Source organism: Protomyctophum parallelum (assembly GCF_964188405.1).
Source record: "Protomyctophum parallelum genome assembly, chromosome: 14".
Lineage (NCBI taxonomy): Eukaryota > Metazoa > Chordata > Actinopteri > Myctophiformes > Myctophidae > Protomyctophum > Protomyctophum parallelum.
In genome coordinates this window covers 6148173-6170072 of record NC_139709.1, presented here as the reverse complement: position 1 = coordinate 6170072, position 21900 = coordinate 6148173, and the positions used below count along the sequence as shown (strand labels likewise).

Sequence of the window (21900 nt, the reverse complement as noted above, 5' to 3'; positions counted from 1 at the left end):
GGTCTTGTCGATTGACATCAGTCGAAACGGGTGATGTATTGGTAGGTGTCATGAGTCGTTGGTCTTTCTCTTGCATTGATCTCCTTAATATTAATACAGTACAAATGGTTGGACAACATTATTGGAAAACAAAAACTTGTAGAGAGATATTCAAGTCCTTGAAATTGGTTTCTAAACACAGGGGGAGTAACAACACAAATTAACAAACAGCAGAAGAGGGGGGGGGGGGACTGACTGACCGACAATGGGGTCATTGGGGGTGTGTGGGGGTCAAGAAACTTTAGGTAAAAGACAGTCACTTTGCATTTTATTTTGTCTTGTGCTTTGGCCTTTTTAAAAACAGATAATGCAACAATACAGAAGTATCTTTTGGCTAGATGTAGCCAGTGATAGCCACAGGTTGATTATTGTCGTCTGATCTGACCTAAAAATGATATCATCATTTTCTCTATTTCAGTCGATAACTTTATTGAAAAACAACAAAAAAGAAAGAAAGAAAATAAAATCAGTCTTTTCAAAGGACTGGTTTTGTGCAGACTACGTTCTGGGTTTTTGTCCTCTGAAGTACACCGACCATCCGACTGTAGTGATGTACTGCTCTTAAAGTCTTGTTTTTTTTAGGACCACAGTTTTAGCACAATTCATTTTGTAGCTCGTTAAAAATCAAGGAAGGGCTTCCGTTTTCTTAGACATCTCATCCCAGAAGAGTGTTCCGAATGCTTCCTTTAAAAGCAGCGTCGTCCGCCCCGCCCCGGGGAAACCCTCCTCCTCCTCCTCCTCCCAGCAACGGGCCGACCGGTCAGTCCTCTGAACCAGAACCACCGAGCCTGGAGGACCTCCTCCACAGACACAAAGTGGAGTCTTCAGACCAGCTCCAGTACCTGCGGAGGAAATGATACAAAACATATTCTTGAGCAGGGATGATGCGGCATGTGTGAATTAAGCAATAAGCCACGAGAGGTCTCAGTTGCGCCTCGGGTCTGCCTACGCCCCCAGCCAGTGTAAAATACCCGGTAAGCTGGGGCCTCGAGTGGCTTATTGCTTTTCTAAAACGGTTACAAACATATAGCAATAATAACCTAATAAAACGAATGAATTCACAAAAGTAGCTACGCTTTGCGCCACCAGAGCGAGCCACATCACTTCCTTGTTTTGCTCGGCAAGTAGCCCCAGTGATTGAAGGAGTGGGTTATCGGTGGGATTTACACCGGTCACGTGACGGTAACCAGCCAATCAGAATCGAGTATTGGGGCTACCCGTTTTAGAACAGGTACATTTGGAAGTGTTAAGTCCAAAGTGTTCAAAAAGAAGGCTACAATCAGAACGAAAATGCAGAGCTTAAAAAAAGAAAAAAGAAAAAAACATACCTTGATTGTTCCTTGGCTGTTTGCTGCAATAAGCACATTTGACTCCTGAAAGAGATGGCGACACAAAAATATCAGAACATTTCATTCACAGGTTGTTATGACTCCTGGAAAATCTATTGACTCTTATGTAGGTGTGCAGTAAAAATAATGCTTCGATTGTGATATAACAATCGTGCCTTGCACTTAAGATTTGAAACCTTAGCTTCCACTAAGAAACCTGAGCATTGCACTGCATGTAAAGAAATGCATTTGACAAATTAGAAGGAAAAAAACTGAGGCGGATTTGACCAGTTTCCAATTTGACAAGTGATTCTCAAACAATATTTGAAGATTCTGAATCTGTTTATTTTTTAACAGATTTCTGATCTCTCCTGAAAATGGGTGGCTCCTCCATAGTATATCAGTTATTGTACTGGGGTCACATTTGCCTTTATAATCATATTACACTATAGCATTTAATAATAATAATAATAATAATAATAATATGATTCTGATAATTTGATTTTGAGTATCTGCCGATACCGAGTTTTATAGAACACTTATGCCATATCACACTAGTACAATATCCAAAATCACAGACAATTCTAATATCATGATATGGATATCATATTGAAACTAGGGATGTCCCGATCACATTCTTTTGCTCCTGATCCGATTCTGATCGTTTGAAAATGACGTGATCGGCCCGATTTCCTGATCAGCACTGACAGCACTAATAATAATATTAATAATCTCACCCCATCAGGCAGGGCCCTCCAACACACAGCACTGACCGTAATAATATTAATAATAATAATAATATTATTATTATTATTAAATAATAATAATAATCTCACCCCGTCAGGCAGGGCCCTCCAACACACAGCACTGACCGTAATAATATTAATAATAATAATAATATTATTATTATTATTAAATAATAATAATAATCTCACCCCGTCAGGCAGGGCCCTCCAACACACAGCACTGACCGTAATAATATTAATAATAATAATAATATTATTATTATTATTAAATAATAATAATAATCTCACCCCGTCAGGCAGGGCCCTCCAACACACAGCGCTGACAGTAATATAATTAATAATAATAATAATATTATTATTATTATTACATAATAATAATAATCTCACCCCGTCAGGCAGGGCCCTCCAACACACAGCGCTAACGGTAATAATAATAATCTCACCCCGTCAGGCAGGGCCCTCCAACACACAGCGCTAACGGTAATAATAATAATAATAATAATAATAATCTCACCCCGTCAGGCAGGGCCCTCCAACACACAGCGCTGACAGTAATAATATTAATAATAATAATAGTAATAATCTCACCCCGTCAGGCAGGGCCCTCCAACACACAGCGCTAACGGTAATAATAATAATAATAATAATCTCACCCCGTCAGGCAGGGCCCTCCAACACACAGCGCTAACGGTAATAATAATAATAATAATAATCTCACCCCGTCAGGCAGGGCCCTCCAACACACAGCGCTAACGGTAATAATAATAATAATAATAATAATAATCTCACCCCGTCAGGCAGGGCCCTCCAACACACAGCGCTGACAGTAATAATATTAATAATAATAATAGTAATAATCTCACCCCGTCAGGCAGGGCCCTCCAGCACACAGCGCTGACGAACTCATTGGTGTCGTCCTCCTTCTTGTCCTTGTCCAGGACACTCTTCACCGTGTCGAACTTAAAGGTCAGCAACGTCTTGGACAGACCCTTGTAGTAGAGATACAGGGAGTTGTTCTCACTGCCTGTTAGACACCACACACACACACACACACACACACACACACACACACACACACACACACACACACACACACACACACACACACACACACACACACACACACACACACACACACAAACACAATTAGATAATTGACACTGGGTGAAATTGTGGGATAAAATTATATCCAAAAAAAAAAAAATCACACCCCCCTCTCCTCTCTCTCTCATTAGCAGGCAACAGTGCAGCACTAATACTATCTCTCTCTCTCTCTGTTTCTGCACAACAGCGCCCCTACTGGTAGTCATAGTCACATACTGGTGCTCATGAACACAGGTGAACCAACACATAGGTGAACACGGACATTGCTGTTCCTTGGAGTGGTTGCACCATTCAAAAATATATCACCGGTTCCCTTCTCGAACCGGGTCCAGTTTTATGAACCCGTGGCTACGCTCCACTTCATTCATACTATACACCCAATATGAAAACAGAAGAATACTCTTTCTGTATTGATATTTACCACAGGCCACATAGTCTCTGTTGGAGGCCAGGCCCACACAGTGTATTGATATTTACCACATAGTCTCTCTGTTGGAGGCCAGGCCCACACAGTGTATTGATATTTACCACATAGTCTCTGTTGGAGGCCAGGCCCACACAGTGTAATGATATTTACCACATAGTCTCTGTTGGAGGCCAGGCCCACACAGTGTAATGATATTTACCACATAGTCTCCCTGTTGGAGGCCAGGCCCACACAGTGTACTGATATTTACCACATAGTCTCTGTTGGAGGCCAGGCCCACACAGTGTACTGATATTTACCACATAGTCTCTGTTGGAGGCCAGGCCCACACAGTGTAATGATATTTACCTCATAGTCTCTGTTGGAGGCCAGGCCCACACAGTGTAATGATATTTACCACATAGTCTCCCTGTTGGAGGCCAGGCCCACATGGTTCTGTATTGATGGTTCTGTATTGATATTTACCACAGGCCACATAGTCTCCGTTGGAGGCCAGGCCCACACAGTGTACTGATATTTACCACAGGCCACATAGTCTCTGTTGGAGGCCAGGCCCACATGGTTCTGTATTGATGGTTCTGTATTGATATTTACCACAGGCCACATAGTCTCCGTTGGAGGCCAGACCCACAAAGTTCTTCTCGTTGATGTGACCCTTGAAGGAGCGGAGACAGTGAGGCTTGTTGACGTTCCACAGCTTCAGCTGGCTGTCTGTGGAGCTGGTGGGAAAATACACTTATTTATGCAAACATTTACAGCATGATACAGAAGTCAAATAAGTAAAAACTGACATGAGAGTGCAAAACAGCATAAGCATTTCGTTATTTTATTTTGTTACAATTGTATAAAACATTGAGAAAAGAGCTAAGACTGCATTACACATATTTAGCCCTCTCTAATATTGGCTAGAATGGGTTCCAGCCTGATTGGCTGCAGCTGGCTGCTTCAGTGAATCAAACTAGCAGCCTGATTGGCTGCAGCTGGCTGCTTCAGTGAAAACATATCAAACCGTAACATAACGGCACGAAATCCCTAAACGCAGGATTAGGAGGAAGAGCCGACTTACGCGGAGACGATTTCCTCTCCGTTGACGAACTTGGCGTAGGAGACGGCCTTCCTGTGGCCTTTGAACACCATGATTGGCTGCTTCGTGTGGCGGAGGTCGTAATAGTGCACACAGTGGTCTGTGGAGACAATAAACACGGTCGTAATAGTTTTTTTACAGTGTAAAGTGAAGGAGGAGGCCATGAGAAGCTCTGGGTTTATACATTGTAAAGTGATGGAGGACATGAGAAGCTCTGGGTTTATACAGTGTACAGTGATGGAGGAGGACATGAGAAGCTCTGGGTTTACAGTGCAGTACAGTGAAGGAGGAGGAGTGTTGTATATTACCTGCACAGCCAAAGGCCAGGTGGTACCTCGATGTGGGGCTGAACTTCACACAGCACACGTTGGCTTTGGCCTCGATGCTGGCCACGGAGTTGTCCAGGTTAGTGGACCACAGCTTCACTGGAAAACAAAGCAAAACAAGCAGTCAGACACAGGTTAGTGGACCACAGCTTCACTGGAAAAACAAGCAAAACAAGCAGTCAGACACAGGTTAGTGGACCACAGCTTCACTGGAGAAACAAGCAAAACAAGCAGTCAGACACAGGTTAGTGGACCACAGCTTCACTGGAGAAACAAGCAAAACAAGCAGTCAGACACAGGTTAGTGGACCACAGCTTCACTGGAGAAACAAGCAAAACAAGCAGTCAGACACAGGTTAGTGGACCACAGCTTCACTGGAGAAACAAAGCAAAACAAGCAGTCAGACACAGGTTAGTGGACCACAGCTTCACTGGAAAAACAAGCAAAACAAGCAGTCAGACACAGGTTAGTGGACCACAGCTTCACTGGAGAAACAAGCAAAACAAGCAGTCAGACACAGGTTAGTGGACCACAGCTTCACTGGAGAAACAAGCAAAACAAGCAGTCAGACACAGGTTAGTGGACCACATCTTCACTGGAGAAACAAAGCACAACAAGCAGACAGACATGTTCGTCAGGGTAAATGGTGCATTTATATATTTCCTTTCAAAAAGTCAAAAGTCAAAGTCGTAACGATTTGTCACACACATTACCGCAGTGAAATCAGTTCTCCGCATTTGACCCATCTCTTGGAGCGGTGAGCCGCAGCCGTGCCGCACTCGGGAATCATTTGATTAGTTGATTTGACCCCCCCCCCCCCTAATCCAACCCATTGATGAGTGCCAAGCAGGGAGGAATTGGGTTCCATTTTTACAGTCTTTGGTATATATGACCCGGCCGGGGGATTGAAACCCGACCCAGTTTCAGGGCGGACACTCTAACCACAAGGCCACTGACTGGTCTTTATCCAAGGCACTTTACATAGATTGTGCATTACATTCACCCATTCACACACGCATTCATGCACCGATGGCAGCTGAAACCATGCAAGGCCTCCGCAACTGCAGAGAATAAATATCATTTGTTTGGACTTCGGTTTTATTGGTATTTATCTTAACATCAATTGTAGGACTTTGGCACTACGATATGGTCGCGGCGGTACGTCAGTTGCCGCTGAGACGAGTGGAGGCTGTGAAGGGTTAACAGCGTACTGTACAAGGAGGACGTTCCTCTAAAGTCTAAAGGTGAAGTACAGTAAAAGGAGAAGTACAGTTCCAGCTCTCGTTCTCTCTCTACAACACCTCCAACAGAAGAGAAATACTGACTACTTAAAGACAGGTGAATACAAGATAATGATTTATTATTCACCAAGTAAGGGATCATATCTCTGGCTAGGTGGTCGTTGTCACCATAATTCACCTTCAGGGAGTTTAACCACCTCGCCTCGGTGGTTAAACTCGGTGAATTATCTCCCGACCACCTTGCCAGATATTATCTCGCTTATTACATGGCTACCTAACCTAATAAATTAATACATTGACCCAAAACACAACAAACAAAGTATTCCATAGTTAGCGCTGGCTGCGTCTGGCCAGCTGCAGGGCTGTCGGAAAACAAGGAAGTGAGTTGATCAAAATATAATCCATTTTCGGGTTTTAGGGCTTCGTCTATTTCTCGCTCAAATGTTTTCAAAAACATTCTTGAGAGCAATGTTTAGCTGTAATTTACATTGTGTGTCACTAGTGTGTGTGTGTGTGTGTGTGTGTTTGTGTGTGTGTTTACATGGCTGTCATGTTGGAAACAGCAGTAAATCAGCTGGTGCTCAGAGGGTTTGATTAGGCAGAGGTCTGTTATAGAGCGGAGCGGTCATTATGATGAGATAACTCACCGCTGAATTCAGCGATTAACCAATCAGAATCAAGCATTCAACCAAGCCATGTAATAAAACACAATAATATGAGGTATAATGAAACCGTATCAGACGTGCCTGAACTTCCTCAGTTGGTAAAACATGTCGTAATGTTTCCATGTCCAGTACAGGACAACATTACGGTGCTCTATTCTAATACAATCCTATTAACCAATTTAGACCTACCATCGATTCTACAAATATCTTCTAAATCCTGACCGTTTTCTGAAAAACCCTATGTTTCTATGTCAGTGGTTCTCAACTTTTCTCATGTCAAAGACGCCCAGATTTATATATATTTGGCCACCGACCCCCATCTGAAAATATGTTATTCCAGGAACCCCTCGGAAGCAAAGATTTGAGTTAAAAACGTTCGCTCTGAAAGAATATATTTCAAAAATAGCAGATCTACAAGTTGATCTGCTATTTTTCAATAGCTAAATTATTAATATATAATGTCTAAAACACCAAAAAGGTGTTCCCGCCCAGAATGGGTTAATAACTATCAAGCTGGGGGATGTAGTATTCAAGAACTAACGCTGATACTTTAACTTTTTGATCCTCGCCGTGTAGAAAATGGCGTCCTCCAGCGTTCTCCTGTCTGAAGAGCAGTTCCGGTGTTCCATCTGTCTGGACGTGTTCACCGATCCGGTCAGCACGCCGTGTGGACACAACTACTGCAAGGCCTGCATCACACGACACTGGGGCGGCGCCGAGAAGGCCTGCAAGTGTCCACTCTGTAACAAAACCTTCCGCGGGAGACCGGAGGTCTTCGTCAACACTTTGATCTCCGAGATGGTCGATCAGCTGAGGGACCACAAGATGAAAGAGGAACATGAAAAGACCGTGGATGAGGTTCAGCAGATGATCCAGGAGAGACGGCTGAAGATCCAGGAGGTCAAACGCTCCGTAGATCTCAGCCGGGAAGATGCGGACACGGTGATAGCAGTCAGCGTGCAGGTCTTCACCGCTCTGAGCAGCTGTATTGAGAGAAGCCAGGCGGAGCTCATCGACGTGATCGAAGAGAAGCAGAAAACCACGGAGAAACAGGCCGAGGGCTTCGTCAAAGATCTGCAGCAGGAAGTCGCTCAGCTAGAGAAGAGAAGCTCTGAGCTGAAGAAGCTCTCACACACCGAAGACCACCCACTCGTCCAGAAAGGCCCTTCCAGCACCGGGTGGAGGAGACCCACCAAGGACTGGACGAAGGTCAACGTCCACCAGTCTTCACTCGTGGGGGCATTGAGGACGGCCGTGGCTCAGCTGGAGGAGACATTCAGTCAGGAGATGAAGAAGCAGATGTGTGACGTCGAGCTGAGGAGCATCCAGCAGTATGAGGTGGACGTAACTCTGGACCCCGAGACAGCGAACCCATACCTCACCCTGTCTGAGGACGGGAAACAAGTGAGTTGTGGAGACGTGTGGAAGAAAGTCAAAGTCATAAACAACCCAGAGCGATTCTCCATCTACGCCCACGTCTTAGGACGACAAAGCTTCTCCTCGGGAAGGTCTTACTACGAGGTTCAGGTTACAGGCAAGACCAAGTGGAGCTTAGGCGTGGCCAGAGAGTCCATCAACAGGAAAGATTTAAACCCACTGAATCCCAACAACGGTTACTGGACTATATGGTTGATGAACGGAGAGGAGTACCAGGCTCTGGCTGAACCTCGTGTCCTCCTCCCCGTGAGAGAGAAGGTCCAGAAAGTGTTCGTGGACCATGAGGAGGGTCTGGTCTCCTTTTACGACGTGGAGGCCAGAGTTCACCTCTACTCCTTCACCGGCTGCATCTTCACCGAGAGACTGTACCCATTCTTCGGTCCGTGTTCCAATGATGGTGGCACAAACTCTGCTCCTCTGATCATCTCTCCTGTCAATCACATGGATTAGACTCGCGTTTTTTATAGCAAGAGCCTCTCCGGAGGCTCCAGTACATTCTAAAGAGCGCTGCTAGGATCCTGATGAGAGTGCGACGAACGAAGGTACGGCCATATTACACCCGTCCTCCGTTTTCTCCACTGGCTCCCCATCAGGACCGGATACCAGATTCCCCTCGTCACACATCAGGGCATCTACGGCAATGCCCCCCCCCCACCCCACCTTAACCCATTTAGGCCAGATATCAGATTCTAAAAATGTCTGTTTGAAAATGACAGTTTTCTGAAAAAGCTATGTTTCTATGTCAGTCGTTCTTCGATTTTTCAAAAATAGCAGACCTACAAGCTCATAGCGCGCCACTCGGTGGCGTGCTATGAGCTTGTAGATCTGCTATTTTTCAATAGCTAAAGCATAACATAATGCCAACACCAAAAGGGGTTACCGCCAAAAATGGGTTTTAAAGAACTCATCGCCCCTAAACCCGCCACTCGAAGCTTCCCCTCTTCCAAAACCGTCCCCAACACCGATCCATCCGCACCATGGGGCGACCGGGCCTTTACTTCTGCTGCCCAGCTCCATGTCTGTGGAACCCCTTATACCTGAGAGTACCACGGTTCACTGATGCTTTTAAAAAAAAGGGACCTAAAAACAACCATACCTTTTTAGTTTTTTACCAAAGCATTCTCTTGTTTATTTTCTCCTCCTACCTAGTTTCAAACTTCAAGTGTTCTTGAGCAACAACACTCTGAACCCCTAGAATTGCTCCCGATGTATGTATGCAGCTTGGTGCCTTGCATGGTTTCCTCCGCCATCGGAGTGTGAATGTGTGAACAATAATGACAAGAATTGTGTAATTAATGCACAAGCGCCTTGGATAAAAGGTACTTTATATTTAGTAATATAAATGCACCATTTACCATTTCGCTTGACCATTTCAGTTTAACCGAGCTGGGTCCCATGGAATTGTAAATGCTGTTTTTATTTGTATTCTTATTTTTCTCCCATGCTTTTAACCCTTTTCAACCGCACAGTGCTTTATAAATAAAATGCATCCTTATTATTATTTCTGAAAACTGAAAAGGGTGCAAAAAAAACAAACAACCATGAGAATTGTTTTCCATTAACCCATTTTGACCTCAGATCAGATTAAAAAAAATGTCTTCTACATCCTGACAGTTTTCTGAAAAAGCTATGTTTCTATGTCAGTCGTTCTTCGATTTTTTTTAAATTGCAGACCTACAAGCTCGTAGCTAGGGTAAAGACCTATCTGCCCCGTAATGACCTTGAGTCATTCACGTGTTCATATCTTCAAGACTCGATTATTGTAATGCACTTTATGCAGGCATCGACCTGTCAGCAATCAGACGTCTACAGCTCGTACAGAACGCCATACGACCATATCTCCCCAGTACTCGCCTCCCTCCACTGGCTCCCTGTCCGTTTTAGGATTGATTTTAAGATTTTAACGTTTGTTTTTAAAGCCCAAAATGACCTGTCCCCTCCATATTTGGTGGAATTGATCAACCCATTTTATGTCCCAACAATCGCGTTTCCTAATTGAGTTTACCGTGGCCTTCATAGCCTACCGATGCACTATGTTCCCATGCACTTATGGAATTGCCTTTTGTTTTTGATATATTGTTCTGTTCTGACATTTTATATATACCTTTTCCTTCCTTTTATTTTTTGCTTTCATTTATCTTCCTATCGTCTTCTTTTTGCCTCGATGTATGTTTTTATGCTCTGTGATGTGAAGCACTTAGGTTCGACCTCGATCGTTGGAAATGTGCTATACAAATAAAGTTTGATTTGATTTGATTTACAGTGTGTGTGTGTCAATCAGGGGTCAAGCATAGTTGTTCCTGGCCTGTCTGTCTGTGGTGTGTGTGTGTGTGTGTGTGTGTGTGTGTGTGTGTGTGCGCGCGCTGCAGTAGTCAATGGGTGCGTTACTTTCTTAGCTTACGCATGTTTCATGATAAATGCTTTTTTGTGATGTATTCCCATGCTTTTTGTTCTTGCTTAATGTAAGTCGCTCTGGATTAAGAGCGTCTGCTAAATGCCTAAATTGTAAATTGTAGGGTGAATGGCCCGGCAGAGGTCAATAGGTCCTACTCTAAACAGACACACATAGGGACAGACAGACAGAAAACATCCTTATCTGCCCTGAATCCACTGACTGCACAAGGTTGAAACCTCTGGGATGTAAGAAAAAGCTCCATTGTCAAGTTACCTTTAGCGTCGTCAGAACCAGAAGCTAAGAGTTTGGGATCCATCAGATTGAAGTCGACGCTCCAACATCTCTTTTCGTGCTCCTGGAAAAAAAGGAACACAGCGAGCGCGTCTTTAGTTTTACAATTCCATGATGCTGCTTTCCCCTTTCCTTTTTTTTATTTTATATATTCTTTATTTTATTTTATCCATATTTTGAAAATTCCTCTAATCTGGTGTGCAGGTGATGACATGCACATGACATGCACAATATAATTTAAATGTCTTTATTTTATTTATAATGGGCTTAATTATTAATTATGCAAGTTAGCATCCGGCAGTTTCTACATGCTGGGGACCCATACTCAACATTTCTAACATAAAACGTTGGTGTACTCAACATGCCTGGGTTCACATTCTGGCAAGTGGACTATTAACCATTAACATCACTAATTGCAATCGGGGCGATGATGTGCTAATGGTGGTCTTACCTGGTACACCTATAGTAATGGTGCCAGGCTGCAGGTCATACCTGGTACACCTATAGTAATGGTGACAGGCTGCAGGTCATACCTGGTACACCTATAGTAATGGCGACAGGCTGCAGGTCATACCTGGTTCACTCTATAGTAATGGTGCCAGGCTGCAGGTCTTACCTGGTACACCTATAGTAATGGTGCCAGGCTGCAGGTCATACCTGGTTCACTCTATAGTAATGGTGGCAGGCTGCAGGTCTTACCTGGTACACCTATAGTAATGGCGACAGGCTGCAGGTCTTACCTGGTTCACTCTATAGTAATGGCGACAGGCTGCAGGTCTTACCTGGTACACCTATAGTAATGGCGACAGGCTGCAGGTCTTACCTGGTACACCTATAGTAATGGCGCCAGGCTGCAGGTCTTACCTGGTACACCTATAGTAATGGTGCCAGGCTGCAGGTCTTACCTGGTTCACTCTATAGTAATGGCGCCAGGCTGCAGGTCTTACCTGGTACACCTATAGTAATGGTGACAGGCTGCAGGTCTTACCTGGTACACTCTATAGTAATGGCGCCAGGCTGCAGGTCTTACCTGGTACACCTATAGTAATGGTGACAGGCTGCAGGTCTTACCTGGTACACCTATAGTAATGGTGCCAGGCTGCAGGTCTTACCTGGTACACCTATAGTAATGGTGACAGGCTGCAGGTCTTACCTGGTACACCTATAGTAATGGTGCCAGGCTGCAGGTCTTACCTGGTACACCTATAGTAATGGTGACAGGCTGCAGGTCTTACCTGGTACACCTATAGTAATGGTGCCAGGCTGCAGGTCATACCTGGTACACCTATAGTAATGGTGCCAGGCTGCAGGTCTTACCTGGTACACTCTATAGTAATGGCGACAGGCTGCAGGTCATACCTGGTACACCTATAGTAATGGTGCCAGGCTGCAGGTCTTACCTGGTACACCTATAGTAATGGCGACAGGCTGCAGGTCATACCTGGTACACCTATAGTAATGGTGCCAGGCTGCAGGTCTTACCTGGTACACCTATAGTAATGGTGCCAGGCTGCAGGTCTTACCTGGTACACCTATAGTAATTGTGCCAGGCTGCAGGTCTTACCTGGTACACTCTATAGTAATGGTGCCAGGCTGCAGGTCTTACCTGGTACACCTATAGTAATGGTGCCAGGCTGCAGGTCTTACCTGGTACACTCTATAGTAATGGTGCCAGGCTGCAGGTCTTACCTGGTACACTCTATAGTAATGGTGCCAGGCTGCAGGTCTTACCTGGTGGTACACTCTATAGTAATGGTGACAGGCTGCAGGTCTTACCTGGTACACCTATAGTAATGGCGACAGGCTGCAGGTCATACCTGGTACACCTATAGTAATGGTGACAGGCTGCAGGTCTTACCTGGTACACTCTATAGTAATGGTGCCAGGCTGCAGGTCTTACCTGGTACACCTATAGTAATGGTGACAGGCTGCAGGTCTTACCTGGTACACCTATAGTAATGGTGACAGGCTGCAGGTCTTACCTGGTACACCTATAGTAATGGTGACAGGCTGCAGGTCTTACCTGGTACACCTATAGTAATGGTGACAGGCTGCAGGTCTTACCTGGTACACCTATAGTAATGGTGCCAGGCTGCAGGTCTTACCTGGTACACTCTATAGTAATGGTGCCAGGCTGCAGGTCTTACCTGGTACACCTATAGTAATGGCGCCAGGCTGCAGGTCATACCTGGTACACTCTATAGTAATGGCGACAGGCTGCAGGTCTTACCTGGTACACTCTATAGTAATGGTGCCAGGCTGCAGGTCATACCTGGTACACCTATAGTAATGGTGCCAGGCTGCAGGTCTTACCTGGTACACCTATAGTAATGGCGCCAGGCTGCAGGTCATACCTGGTACACTCTATAGTAATGGCGACAGGCTGCAGGTCTTACCTGGTACACTCTATAGTAATGGCAACAGGCTGCAGGTCTTACCTGGTACACCTATAGTAATGGTGCCAGGCTGCAGGTCATACCTGGTACACCTATAGTAATGGTGCCAGGCTGCAGGTCTTACCTGGTACACCTATAGTAATGGCAACAGGCTGCAGGTCATACCTGGTACACCTATAGTAATGGCAACAGGCTGCAGGTCTTACCTGGTACACTCTATAGTAATGGTGACAGGCTGCAGGTCTTACCTGGTACACTCTATAGTAATGGCGCCAGGCTGCAGGTCTTACCTGGTACACCTATAGTAATGGCGCCAGGCTGCAGGTCTTACCTGGTACACCTATAGTAATGGTGCCAGGCTGCAGGTCTTACCTGGTACACCTATAGTAATGGCGACAGGCTGCAGGTCTTACCTGGTACACTCTATAGTAATGGTGACAGGCTGCAGGTCTTACCTGGTACACCTATAGTAATGGCGCCAGGCTGCAGGTCATACCTGGTACACTCTATAGTAATGGCGACAGGCTGCAGGTCTTACCTAGTACACTCTATAGTAATGGTGACAGGCTGCAGGTCTTACCTGGTACACCTATAGTAATGGTGCCAGGCTGCAGGTCATACCTGGTACACCTATAGTAATGGTGCCAGGCTGCAGGTCTTACCTGGTACACCTATAGTAATGGTGCCAGGCTGCAGGTCTTACCTGGTACACCTATAGTAATGGTGCCAGGCTGCAGGTCTTACCTGGTACACCTATAGTAATGGTGACAGGCTGCAGGTCTTACCTGGTACACTCTATAGTAATGGTGCCAGGCTGCAGGTCTTACCTGGTACACCTATAGTAATGGTGACAGGCTGCAGGTCTTACCTGGTACACCTATAGTAATGGTGACAGGCTGCAGGTCTTACCTGGTACACCTATAGTAATGGTGACAGGCTGCAGGTCTTACCTGGTACACCTATAGTAATGGTGCCAGGCTGCAGGTCATACCTGGTACACTCTATAGTAATGGTGCCAGGCTGCAGGTCTTACCTGGTACACTCTATAGTAATGGTGCCAGGCTGCAGGTCTTACCTGGTACACCTTGGAGCGCTGGCCGGTGAATCCGTCCCACAGGATGACCGTTCCCTCGTAGTCACTGCTGGCCAACAGGTTCTTGTGGTAACTGCTCCAGCTGATACAGCTGCTCAACGGTAAACAGAAAGAAAAGGTTTTTGTGGTAACTGCAACAACCGAGTGCCGCGCTACGAGCTTGTAGGTCTGCTGTTTTTGAAAAATAGTGAATATGCGGCGCAAATCTTTGAATATATATTCTTTGATTCTTTCAGAGCGAACATTTTTAACTCAAATCTTTGCTTCTGGCGGGGGTCCTGGAACAACAATTACAATACAATACAATTACAATTACAGATAGATTCTGGGGTCCTTGTCATGAAATATTGAGCACCACTGATATTTCAGAAAACGTTTAGGATTTAGAAGGCGTTTATTTATTTTTTGAAGTAAACTTTCGATCAACGTCTCAATCTGTGTCCCGACCTATTCCTTTTTTCTGAAAAACCTCATGTTTCTGTATCAGTGGTTCTCAATATTTCATGTCAAGGACCCCCAGAAATGATGTAATATGCCACCGAAAATATGTTGTTCCAGGGACCCCCGGAAATAAAGATTTGAGTTAAAAACTGAAACTCTGAAAAGAATAATATATATTCAAAGATTTGAGGCACATTTTCACGATAAGAAAAAAATAGCAGTCCTACAAGTTCATAGCTTGTAGAGCAACATTTCCTGGGGTTTATTAGGACTATAGTAAATAATACAAAAATAAATCACCATAAAATGACTCTTGTGGTGTACGATGCCGTCCAAACAGTTCCCAGACTGCATATTGTTGCGTTTTATTTTAATCCTCATTAATCCTGGACATGACATGAGCCTGACATCAGGCTGGCGCGGACTGATTTGCAGTGGTGGAAGTACCGGTACTTTATTTTTAATGTTTTTAAGAAAGTAAAATACCAATACCGGAAGAATCAACAAAATGTTGAAATGAGATGAGGTGATTCTAGGGGAAGGCTTTCATGAGCAGATGTGTTTTCAGAACAGCGTTTTTTAAAAGATGAACATGTGTAGAGGTCACTGGCATAGGAGAGGGTGGTCAGCGGTTACGCACACACGCGTACACACACACACACACACACACACACACACACACACACCTGGAGACGATACTGGAGCCGTTGTAGGGCACTGGCATAGCAGTCCTACAAGTTCATAGCTTGTAGAGCTGCTATTTTTCAATAGCTAAAGTATAACATTAAAACACCAAAAGGGGTTCACGCCCAGAGTGGGTTAAAGGACAACTGTAGTTTTTTTCAACCAAGGTTCATGTTTTAGGTTGTTATTAGAGAAAGTAAAAGATGAGTAAAAGATGATGTTTTTTTTTTTTTCATTTGCTGCTTTCTTTCGTTTTAGGGATTTTAGCTCTTTTTGACAGGGGGGGGGGGGGGGGGGGGGGGGGGGCGCATTCGAGCATGGGGCGAAATATGTATTTTTTTACAACATTTGATGGTGATTTATTTTTGTATTATTTACTATAGTCCTACTAGACCCCAGGAAATTACATCTGGCCACAGAAGATCACAGGATCTACTGAATGTAAAGGTAGCCTACTGGGGGAAGGCTTATAGAGCACCGAAGTCCTGACGTAACTCGCTCATCCCTTCGATTCCCCTGGTTCGCGGAAGTAATTTCGCTATGGAGAATAACATGGGGTGATCTTAATATCGTCTACTATAAGCGTTGTGGTCCAAAAATAAACAAGCTGTCTCGGCGTTATTGTCAGGGAGGTGTCTCTGTATCGTTTGCAACAGTCAGTCACTCATATATGATACAGTCTGCTTCTAGCGAAAATGTAACTAATTCAGTAGCAGTAACATTAGCGTTTTCTCTCAGTCAGTTGATTCTTCATATCCATATGAGTGAAGCGGCCGGGATGACATGTTTATTTTTCAAACACAGTTCTTATATGAAGCAATCTAAAAATCCTCCTATGGCGATTTCAATGCAACAAAAAAAATACATGAACCTGGGGACTGACACCCTCTACTGAAAGTGACATCAGACTTCGGTGCTCTATACTGCGTGTATAGGCTCAATATGTCATTTTGTCCCATTCAATTTAGGGGTCATTAGCGGTTTTCAGCCCAAGGACCCCCTAGCTGAGAGACAGATGAAGCAGGAGGTATTGTTGGCGTGGACTGGCCTGTAAGAGCCAGTATGAGCAGAGCCTTCTTCTCGTACCTGATTTTGGAGTTGCAGGTCATCTCGTTGACCGGGTAGTGGATGTCCACGGCGTCCTGGATCACCGTGCCGTACTCAAACACCTTGATCTTCTTGGTTACGCCAGCAATGGCGAAATAGTCACAGTCGCGGTCAAACTCAATACTGAAACACAAAGAAAAATGGCAAATCATTAATACTATATTTTCTACAATGTCTGTATCAAAAAGGGGTTTAAACCACTTTGGCCCTATTTTATTTTGAACCATTTCTTTGATGTCTATAAACAAGGATTCTGGTGTTCGCTCCCCCCTCATCTCAGGTTTCCCCTCTGCTACATTGGGAGGAAAACAAGGCCAAGTGCCCCCTCTAGTGGTCACAACTGATAAGTGCTTGCGGTTGGTTCTTCTGGCATCTAATGCAGTGGTTTTCAATCTTTTTAATATCAAGGCCCATAATTAATTCAGCATTTGATCCAGGGACCACCATTTGATGACATTTAGCCTCTCAGACCCATTTGATCCAGGGACCACCATTTGATCCAGGGACCACCATTTGATCCAGGGACCACCATTTGATGACATTTAGCCTCTCAGACCCATTTGATCCAGGGACCACCATTTGATGACATTTAGCCTCTCAAACCCATTTGATCCAGGGACCACCATTTGATGACATTTAGCCTCTCAAACCCATTTGATCCAGGGACCACCATTTGATCCAGGGACCACCATTTGATGACATTTAGCCTCTCAGACCCATTTGATCCAGGGACCACCATTTGATCCAGGGACCACCATTTGATGACATTTAGCCTCTCAGACCCATATGATCCAGGGACCACCATTTGATGACATTTAGCCTCTCAAACCCATTTGATCCAGGGACCACCATTTGATCCAGGGACCACCATTTGATGACATTTAGCCTCTCAGACCCATTTGATCCAGGGACCACCATTTGATCCAGGGACCACCATTTGATGACATTTAGCCTCTCAGACCCATATGATCCAGGGACCACCATTTGATGACATTTAGCCTCTCAGACCCATTTGATCCAGGGACCACCATTTGATGACATTTAGCCTCTCAGACCCATATGATCCAGGGACCACCATTTGATCCAGGGACCACCATTTGATCCACGGACCACCATTTGATGACAATTAGCCTCTCAGACCCAAAACGAAATAATATTTTGCTGTAGTTGGATGAGATTTTGTCCACGATTCCATGCTGTTGGCAAACGATCAAAATAACAATTCTCCCACATTCTCTAATTTTTTAGCCTTCTTGTAGTGATGCAGATGTTTAACAATAATTTAACTCTTGAGAGCGTAACACGAAAACAAATGGTTTCATTTTACACTCTCAAGAGTTTAACCCATTCTGAACGGGAACCCGTTTTGGTGTTAGCATCATGTCGTGCTTTACCTATTGAAAAATAGCAGATCTACAAGCTCATATCACGAGCTTGTAGGTCTGCTATTTTTTTTAAAATCAAAGAACGACTGACATTTTTAGAATCTGATCTCAGGTCAGAATGGGTTCATCAGACCAGTGTGTGTCCAGTGGAAACCTCGTATGAATCTGATCTCAGGTCAGAATGGGTTAAAGATCTATAAGGGTTAGAAACTCTCAATTTAGCTGCAGGGACCACCTAGAACCAGCCTCAAGGACCACCGGTGGTCCCCGGACCACTGGTTGAGAACCACTGATCTAATGACAGCCATGCTACTGCAATCAAGACGACGGCATGTTGTTGTGAAATGAAGACTGAAGCTTGGCTCCGTTGTGGCGTACGATGCCGTCCAAACAGTTCCCAGGACTGCATATTGTTGCGTTTTATTTTAATCCTCATTAATCCTGGACATGACATGAGCCTGACATCAGTCTGGCGCGGACTGATTTGCAGTGGTGGAAGTACCGGTACTTTATTTTTTAATGTTTTTTAAGAAAGTAAAATACCAATACCGGAAGATTGGGAGCGAGTCTGCAAAGGATCCCGGGGCGGGTTGGTGGTTGACTCATCGATATGAAGAATCAACAAAATGGTGAAATGAGATGAGGTGATTCTAGGGGAAGGCTTTCATGAGCAGATGTGTTTTCAGAACAGCGTTTTTTTAAAAGATGAACATGTGTTGAGCAAATACCAGGAGACGATACTGGGGCCATCGTCGAGGTCACTGGCATAGGAGAGGGTGGTCAGCAGTTACGCACACGCACACACACACACACACACACACACACACACACACACACACCTGGAGACGATACTGGAGCCGTTGTACAGGTCACTGGCGTAGGAGAGGGTGGCCAGCGGTCGGACTGAGTTGTAGCGCGTGAACTTGGACAGACACTCCATGAAGTCATCCAGCTGGTTGAGGTTCCGGCCTTCGTCTGAATGAAGACACACACGAACAACACAGGCAGCCGTTAGAACACATGTGACCAGATTTGACTGAGCCTGCCATCGCGCAGATTCCAGCTTTTCACCAGAGGAGAAAAACTCTTCACATACTAGAGCATGTCTGAAATAAGTGTCAGAGCTGAAATTGACATGTAAATATGAAATAAATGCTTAAACATGTAGCTAGGTGTAATGTTAGAGTCCACAGAAGACATGTAAATATGAAATAAATGCTTAAACATGTAGCTATGTGTAATGTTAGAGTCCACAGAAGACATGTAAATATGAAATAAATGCTTAAACATGTAGCTAGGTGTAATGTTAGAGTCCACAGAAGACATGTAAATATGAAATAAATGCTTAAACATGTAGCTAGGTGTAATGTTAGAAACCACAGAAGACATGTAAATATGAAATAAATGCTTAAACATGTAGCTAGGTGTAATGTTAGTCCACATAAGACATGTAAATATGAAATAAATGCTTAAACATGTAGCTAGGTGTAATGTTAGAAACCACAGAAGACATGTAATTATGACATAAATGCTTAAACATGTAGCTAGGTGTAATGTTAGAGACCACAGAAGTGAACCTTTCAAGCCTGTTTTCTCAATTCTCTGTTTTCTGCAAGACATCACTCTATAAGCCATATCTCCAAAACTGGTGGGTCAAACTTTACAACCAATATGTCAATTTGAAGCTATGATTCCCTGTTTTCATATGACATGAAAAAACTAAAATTCAAACAAAATCCAATGGCAGTCCCTCAGTCAAATTTAGTCACACATGATGATGCACTAGAGAGCAGGGGTTCTCAACCTTTTCAGGCTGGGACTCCCAAAAAGAAAAACATTCACGTTTGAACCCTGAGAAGCACTTGGAATTGTAGGAGTTCAGTTTAGGTTTTTTTGTTCTTTTATATTGTGAAAACAGCAGATCTACAAGCTCACAACACCTCGCAATGTGAGACATTGTGAGCTTGTAGATCGTCCATTTTCCCTTGATGCAGTAATGTTTTTTGTCTTTTCTTTCTTTTTGTTTTAGGTATTAAAAAGGTCTCAAAAGTCCTTAAATGGTCACGTCACTCACTGTCACCTGGGGACTCCCCCAGGTGACAGTCCCCCCTATAAGCAAGACCCACCGCAAGCTTGTGTGTTTTTTGGCGAGCGTTTCCGTACCCGTGATGCGAGACATTCTGTTGGAGAAGTAGCACTGCTCCAGGTCCTCGAAGTGGGCCGTCAGCCTCTTCCGCCGCGACGCCAGTGTGCTGTTGTACCACGTCTGTCTTTTACCCGTCTGGGAAAGGTACAAAATACACATTAATGTTGTACCACGTCTGTCTTTTACCCGTCTGGGAAACATATAAATACACATTAATGTTGTACCACGTCTGTCTTTTACCCGTCTGGGAAACATATAAATACACATTAATGTTGTACCACGTCTGTCTTTTACCCGTCTGGGAAACGTATAAATACACATTAATGTTGTACCACGTCTATCTTTTACCCGTCTGGGAAACATATAAATACACATTAATGTTGTACCACGTCTGTCTTTTACCCGTCTGGGAAACATATAAATACACATTAATGTTGTACCACGTCTATCTTTTACCCGTCTGGGAAACATATAAATACACATTAATGTTGTACCACGTCTGTCTTTTACCCGTCTGGGAAACATATAAATACACATTAATGTTGTACCACGTCTGTCTTTTACCCGTCTGGGAAACATATAAATACACATTAATGTTGTACCACGTCTGTCTTTTACCCGTCTGGGAAACATATAAATACACATTAATGTTGTACCACGTCTGTCTTTTACCCGTCTGGGAAACATATAAATACACATTAATGTTGTACCACGTCTGTCTTTTACCCGTCTGGGAAACGTATAAATACACATTAATGTTGTACCACGTCTGTCTTTTACCCGTCTGGGAAACATATAAATACACATTAATGTTGTACCACGTCTGTCTTTTACCCGTCTGGGAAACATATAAATACACATTAATGTTGTACCACGTCTGTCTTTTACCCGTCTGGGAAACATATAAATACACATTAATGTTGTACCACGTCTGTCTTTTACCCGTCTGGGAAACATATAAATACACATTAATGTTGTACCACGTCTGTCTTTTACCCGTCTGGGAAACATATAAATACACATTAATGTTGTACCACGTCTGTCTTTTACCCGTCTGGGAAACATATAAATACACATTAATGTTGTACCACGTCTGTCTTTTACCCGTCTGGGAAACATATAAATACACATTAATGTTGTACCACGTCTGTCTTTTACCCGTCTGGGAAACATATAAATACACATTAATGTTGTACCACGTCTGTCTTTTACCCGTCTGGGAAACATATAAATACACATTAATGTTGTACCACGTCTGTCTTTTACCCTGCTGGGAAACATATAAATACACATTAATGTTGTACCACGTCTGTCTTTTACCCGTCTGGGAAACATATAAATACACATTAATGTTGTACCACGTCTGTCTTTTACCCGTCTGGGAAACATATAAATACACATTAATGTTGTACCACGTCTGTCTTTTACCCGTCTGGGAAACATATAAATACACATTAATGTTGTACCACGTCTGTCTTTTACCCGTCTGGGAAACATATAAATACACATTAATGTTGTACCACGTCTGTCTTTTACCCGTCTGGGAAACGTATAAATACACATTA

The 21900-nt window shown here is 43.9% G+C and overlaps 1 protein-coding gene across 1 annotated transcript in view; it reads right to left on the bottom strand.

The window, feature by feature from the left end:
- Positions 1-290: 290 nt before the first annotated feature.
- cop1 (COP1 E3 ubiquitin ligase) overlaps positions 291-21900 on the bottom strand; it is a 41126-nt gene continuing 19516 nt past the window's right edge. The window contains exons 11-21 of the mRNA XM_083781526.1: positions 20353-20470; positions 19029-19164; positions 16784-16927; positions 14555-14663; positions 11066-11147; positions 5037-5153; positions 4711-4828; positions 4239-4363; positions 2977-3137; positions 1368-1412; positions 291-881 (exon numbers count right to left, since the gene is read on the bottom strand). Coding sequence (XP_083637652.1) covers positions 864-881; positions 1368-1412; positions 2977-3137; positions 4239-4363; positions 4711-4828; positions 5037-5153; positions 11066-11147; positions 14555-14663; positions 16784-16927; positions 19029-19164; positions 20353-20470 — 1173 coding nt within the window. The 3' untranslated portion in view covers positions 291-863. The remainder of the gene's footprint in view (positions 882-1367; positions 1413-2976; positions 3138-4238; positions 4364-4710; positions 4829-5036; positions 5154-11065; positions 11148-14554; positions 14664-16783; positions 16928-19028; positions 19165-20352; positions 20471-21900) is intronic.